A 6075-nucleotide genomic window follows, 5' to 3' on the forward strand; every position below is an offset into this window, starting at 1 on the left:
ATGATTTCGATATCCTGTTTTATACTCACATTTAATAATCCTATTGTTTTACTTTATTGTATTTGTCCATACTCGATTTTATTTATTTAGACGTTACTGGATTTCATTTATTAATGTGATCTCATATACTTATATTATTATTTAACAATTACATTTTAGTATATATTTTCATCGATTTGAATCATATTCCATAAATACCAAAAAGATATTCTAATAATACAATTTATTTTCATTCTTAAACATAAATTTAGTATACAATAATATATGATACAAATGCCATTTGAATGATATTCTAAACTTCCCTTCAACCCTATAAAACAATCTAAAATCGTCTTCATAAGATTACATTAAAAATATTTAAATATAATTAAAATTTATTATTCATTATGATATCATTTTTTTTTCTTTTTTTAATCTTATACCAAAAAAAATGGGATGAATAAGACAATTCTACATTTTCATTTTGATATTACTTTCATAAGTTTCGTTGATTTATATATTTTACTTTATCACATTATTTTGTATGAAGGTTTCATTTTTGTTATTTGTTATTTATTTTATTTTTTAATGATTTGGATTCAAAATTTGATATACAACATCATATTGTAGATTTTTCCTTAACTTGGAACAAAAAAAATTTCCAAGAATATCATGAGTATATTTCATATTCGAACTTCAAAAACATTCTACTAGGGAACTGTCCTTTTTCGTATGTTGTATTACATTTCCCAAAATCTCAATACCTTTTTTCTCTTTCCTTAAATCTCCTCCTCTGATTTCGCGACAACCTAGATTGCCCATCACTGTTTCCAGTCCCATGTCCTCACTGCCATATAAACTCCCATACACCCACCACACTCCAACCCTTCATCTCTTCATCTCATCACTACCACAGTTACAACCGTCTGATGATCCAAGTGCACAGCAATAAGATGGGCCTCGGCAGTAGGTTATCACACCTCCGCGCCCACTCCTCCCAGTGACTCCTAGCACCACTCACTGACGATGGGGTGTTCGTGTCTCGATTTGGGCTCCTTCACCCACCACAACCCACCAACCATTTCTCTATTTTTTCTAACATAATCTTTCCTTTTTTCCAATTTAATATCATTTATCCTATATATATATATATATATATATGGTGAGAAAGACGAGTTTTTGATTGGTTTATCTCTAGCTACTGCACTTCTGCACTATTGGGGTCCCAGATTTGCTTGATTTTGGAGACGGAAAGCTGTCAATGTAAGTTTTTCTTTTTGGGTTTTCTGTTTGGTGGGTGGGTTTCTGTTATTGGGATCTGGGTTTTGGTTGGTGTCTTTGATCTGTGATGTGGGGTTGGGGTGTTGGATGAGATTTGGAACGAGCCCATTTCTTTTCTTATAAGTCATTGTTGAATTGAGGGATTATGGAATGTATTCTGGATTGTTGGTGATATGTTGTTCAAATCGTACGTGACATGTAATGTAGTGATTCTGTTTTGTTCATTGCTGCACACAGAAGTAGTTGATGTCTTCAGATTTTTGTTTTGATTTTAAGATATCATAGAACTGCTGGGGTTTGATTGGTTTTTTGGGAAGGAAGATCTGGAAATCCGACTGGGGTATCAGCTTACCTTTGTTATTGATGCATTAGAGTGCAGGTTCATTGTGACCAGGTTTGCATCATTGTGATACTTCAAAATGATGGAAAATGGACGCCTTTTTAATATTTGGGAATGAATTTTTAATGAAATAGTTTGGGCATTACCAGATTCAATCTATTCATGCTATGTATATTTCTCCATGATATAGCCTGTAATCTCATACTCTCAATAACAAGATGCCTCCTTTAATACATTTCTTTGCCTGATTTGATGTCTCCACTCAAACAAATGGGCCTATTTTCAGATACCCATTTTAAGATTGGTTTCGATGCCTGTTTAGCAATTTTCTGGACGACTGATGTGATGATTTATTTGTATTTATCAAAAGGTTCTGGATGTATTCTTAGAGTCCCATTTGCAAATCTCCATCTGTTTCTGAAAACTAAAACATTTTAATTCTTGTTGTCAGATATTTTCTTGTAAAAAGATGAGAGGAGGGGGTCTGTGGCAACTTGGGCAATCAATTACCCGCAGGCTTGCTCAGGCTGATAAGAAGGCTGTAGCTCGTCGATGCTTTGCCTCAGAAGCCGAGCTCAAGAAGACAGTTCTCTATGACTTTCATATTGCCAACGGTGGGAAGATGGTTCCATTTGCAGGATGGAGCATGCCTATTCAGTACAAGGACTCGATTATGGACTCTACGGTGAATTGTCGGGAGAATGGTAGCCTCTTTGATGTCTCCCATATGTGTGGGCTAAGCCTCAAGGGAAAGGACTGCATTCCTTTTCTGGAAAAGCTTGTCATTGCTGATGTTGCTGGGCTTGCCCCTGGGACTGGGACTTTAACCGTCTTTACAAATGAGAAAGGAGGGGCAATTGATGATTCTGTGATCACCAAGGTGAAGGATGACCACATCTACCTGGTTGTGAATGCCGGGTGTAGGGATAAGGACTTGGCCCACATTGAGGAGCATATGAAGGCTTACAAGTCCAAAGGCGGGGACGTCTCATGGCATATCCATGATGAGAGGTCTCTTCTAGCTCTCCAGGTCATTTCTCAAAGACTCTGAATTCCATTGAGAGTTCTAGTTGTAATATACTTTTCACCTGCAGCAATTCTAGAGTATTTCTTTTCAGTTGGTCAGAGTAGGTGTTCTACACTTTTAAATAGGATTTGGCTCTATCTCTTGAATTATGTGGCTTGTTTATTAATCCATACATTTAATTGATGTTCGGATTCAGCCATCATCATAATTGATTCTCTCTCATCAAGTGTCTGAAAGCGTTTGCGTAGTGCTTTCTATGAAGGTTATTCTCTTGTAAGGTGCTTTTATCTCTAGTTTAGGTTGGGCATTCTCCCTATTAGTCTTGTTGAATTCTTATAAGAATTTTTTGTAAAAGAGTTTTGGTGGAACTCGAAATACGTTGTTGCAGTCTTTATCTCTAGTTTAGGTTGGGCATTCTCCCTAATTGTCCTGTTGAATTCTTAAAAGATTTGTTTGTAAAAGATTTTTGGTGGGACTTGAAATATCTTGTTGCAATTTGACTGCTTAATGCTTTGTGTCCCCATCATTATTATCGTGGTTCTATTGCTCTCTTCCTTTTTTCTTCTGTTACCATTTACATGAAAAATCAAAATTTTCCCAAAGAAAATGGTGATACAGAGAAGGGGTTAGGTATTGTCTTTTATGTTAAATTTGAAATATGACACTATATTTAGCCAATAAGTTTTTTGAATAATTATTATCCTCATGGTTGTGGGGATTAAAACAGCCTTCCATTTGCTCAGTGATTGATAATTAGTGCTTCTTTATCAAAGATAACAATCTTGCATGATATCCATAAAGGTATTTCTTGATGACTTAATGCAGGGTCCCCTTGCTGCCCCAGTTCTTCAACACCTGACAAAAGAGGATTTAAGCAAGTTATTTTTTGGGGAGTTCCAAATCTTGGATATCAACGGAGCAACCTGCTTTCTCACTAGGACAGGGTATGGTTTTCCTTTTCTTTTTTTCCCTTTCTTCTCATTTCCTTTCCACTAGTTTAAAAATAATAATGGGTCTGGGTTGAGGGACCTGATTGATTGCCTTGCTTTCTGGATTTGAGATAATGAAATCATATAAGTTGATGAAGAATTGTAATCTAATGGAGTAAAGGCCTGTTTGTTCTCATCCTGGTCAACAAATCATTTGTTAAATCCGTACCTATAAGCAATATTTGATAAATTGCATGCTGGTTGTTTTAGCCAATGGCTTGTTACCATGTACAGGGTCCACAGACATCTCAAATACACTTGATCACTTCTCCTGATAGAATCCTAATTCAATCAACTCATTTTCATTTTTCTTCTTCTTCTTCTTCTTCTTTTTCAATAATTAAAGAATTAGATGCTCTAGTTTTCATTGTTTGATGTTTTGTTGAAAGTGCCCATCCAGTCATGGAATCATCTGATGGTTGTTTTTCATCTTAAGCTATGATCAGTGATTGGATTGCAAACTCTTTCATGCTTTTGTTTCTTTAGAGTTTTAATTAGATTTGAATGCTAACCTAAATTCAGTTTAATTGAATTCTTTTGGTTGTTTTAGATAATCTCTTGAATCATGAAGTGACTAAGGACTTACTTTGACCAGGTTTAACCTCGATGTTGCACCAGCTTCAGTGCTTCTAAATCTAGTTTAATTTTTGTATTCTCTCACTTTCGGATTTTGGTTTTAAAATATGTGAAATTCAGTACAAAGATAATCCAATCAGAGTTGAGTGGCTGGGATGACCTTAGAGATGTTTGTTCTAGGATCCACCACCTGCTAAGGGTGTTCAAAGTACAAAGGGGAAACTTCTGTTTTGATACTCAGATTGATAAGGAGAATTTTAGTTTATTGATACCAAATCATTCATGACAGTTTCAGCATGGCAAAGAACAAATGAACCACTATGAGGACGTGACAAATTAATAAATGTTCCTCAGCAGGGAAAGTCAGGATTGGCTTGCCAATTGAGATTTATCTGAATTGATGGTCGTGTCTCTTATATGATGTTGTGTTCTATGGATCTTGTTTGTTGATAGTATTGCTAAGTGATACTTGGAATTCTGGCTAAACCAGTCTTAGGAATCAAATTTGAAACTTCTGGCTGAGTCCATGAAAAGTTTTTAATGATTTAGTCACAATCCAAATTGCAATAATGATGACTGTCTGAATCAACAAACCCCACAACAAGACACTTGATATTTTCTTTACATGAAAATTTTCAGGTACACAGGTGAAGATGGATTTGAAATTTCAGTTCCTTCCGAGAATGCACTAGATCTTGCCAAAGCAATCTTGGAGAAATCTGAAGGGAAGGTAAGGTTAACAGGGCTGGGTGCACGAGACAGTCTCCGCCTTGAAGCGGGGCTGTGCTTATATGGTAATGACATGGAACAGCATGTAACCCCAGTCGAGGCAGGACTCACATGGGCCATAGGGAAGAGAAGAAGGGCAGAAGGCGGCTTTCTGGGTGCTGAGGTGATACTCAAACAACTTGAAGAGGGCCCTTCGGTCAGGCGTGCCGGCTTCTTCTCTTCAGGCCCCCCTGCTAGAAGCCACAGCGAAATTCAGGATGACAAAGGAAACAACATCGGCGAAATCACCAGTGGAGGATTCAGCCCCTGCCTGAAGAAGAACATAGCAATGGGGTACGTCAAATCTGGATCCCACAAGGCCGGCACCAAAGTTAAGATTCTGATTCGAGGGAAGCCCTATGATGGGGTTGTCACAAAGATGCCATTCGTGCCAACAAAATACTACAAGCCATCCTAATTCATGTCTTGTTCTCCAGCTTTGGGAATTTTTCTAATTGGTTCCTCCTCCTCCTTTGACATACTGATGTCCCTTCTGTATTGCAATAATTTCAAGACGAAATGAAAATTTATATATCTGTCTCTTTCATACCATCTATTTCGTAAGGAGCCTTTGCCATTACAATGAAGCTTGATCACTCTTCTTGTCTACAACAACCCCTCTACATTTGCTCTTTTGTGTAGTGCTGAAAGTCCCGAGTTTAAGCCTCCAGGTCTTGACTTCTAACCTCCCCTATATCTAAATATGAGACTAGGCTCGTATTATAAGAGATTTGCTTAATAAGAATGAAAGTCTCGAGTTAGAGCTCCCTGTATTTAAATTTGGGAAGAGGGATGAGTTAGTATTATCAAAGAGTAACGATTGGATTTTTTATATTATTATTATTATTATAATAATAATAAAAGTTTTATGAAATTGATTTGGTTTTAATAATAGGGAATCAATGAATAAGATATATAATAATAAAGTATTGTACGAATTAATTAGATCGAGGTGATATCAAAATGTATATATGGTGGTTTTTAATTGATGATAATTTTTAATATCAAAAGTCTTAGAATTCGAGATATTCACACTCCATTTTGCATTTTATAGATTTAATTTTGAAATTATCAAAAACATACAATAGACTGTGACAGCATAAAATCTCTTGCAC

The 6075-nt window shown here is 36.1% G+C and overlaps 1 protein-coding gene across 1 annotated transcript; it reads left to right on the forward strand.

Annotated features, from left to right (window-relative positions):
• The first annotated feature begins 1109 nt into the window (after positions 1-1109).
• On the forward strand, positions 1110-5543 carry LOC117923984 (aminomethyltransferase, mitochondrial). Its single transcript, XM_034842516.1, has 4 exons — positions 1110-1242; positions 2052-2630; positions 3453-3571; positions 4832-5543. The coding sequence occupies exons 2-4, from the start codon at positions 2070-2072 to the stop codon at positions 5376-5378; spliced, it is 1227 nt and encodes a 408-aa protein (XP_034698407.1). The 5' UTR covers positions 1110-1242; positions 2052-2069; the 3' UTR covers positions 5379-5543.
• The last annotated feature ends 532 nt before the right edge of the window (positions 5544-6075 follow it).

This window comes from Vitis riparia, chromosome 10, assembly GCF_004353265.1.
Source record: "Vitis riparia cultivar Riparia Gloire de Montpellier isolate 1030 chromosome 10, EGFV_Vit.rip_1.0, whole genome shotgun sequence".
Lineage (NCBI taxonomy): Eukaryota > Viridiplantae > Streptophyta > Magnoliopsida > Vitales > Vitaceae > Vitis > Vitis riparia.

Excerpts from the sequence above, each read along its gene's own strand:
- LOC117923984 (XM_034842516.1), top strand. The coding sequence starts at position 2,070 with ATGAGAGGAGGGGGTCTGTGGCAACTTGGGCAATCAATTACCCGCAGG. Across the intron at positions 2,631-3,452 it reads GGTCTCTTCTAGCTCTCCAG|GGTCCCCTTGCTGCCCCAGT; the intron begins GTCATTTCTCAA and ends GACTTAATGCAG. Across the intron at positions 3,572-4,831 it reads TGCTTTCTCACTAGGACAGG|GTACACAGGTGAAGATGGAT; the intron begins GTATGGTTTTCC and ends GAAAATTTTCAG.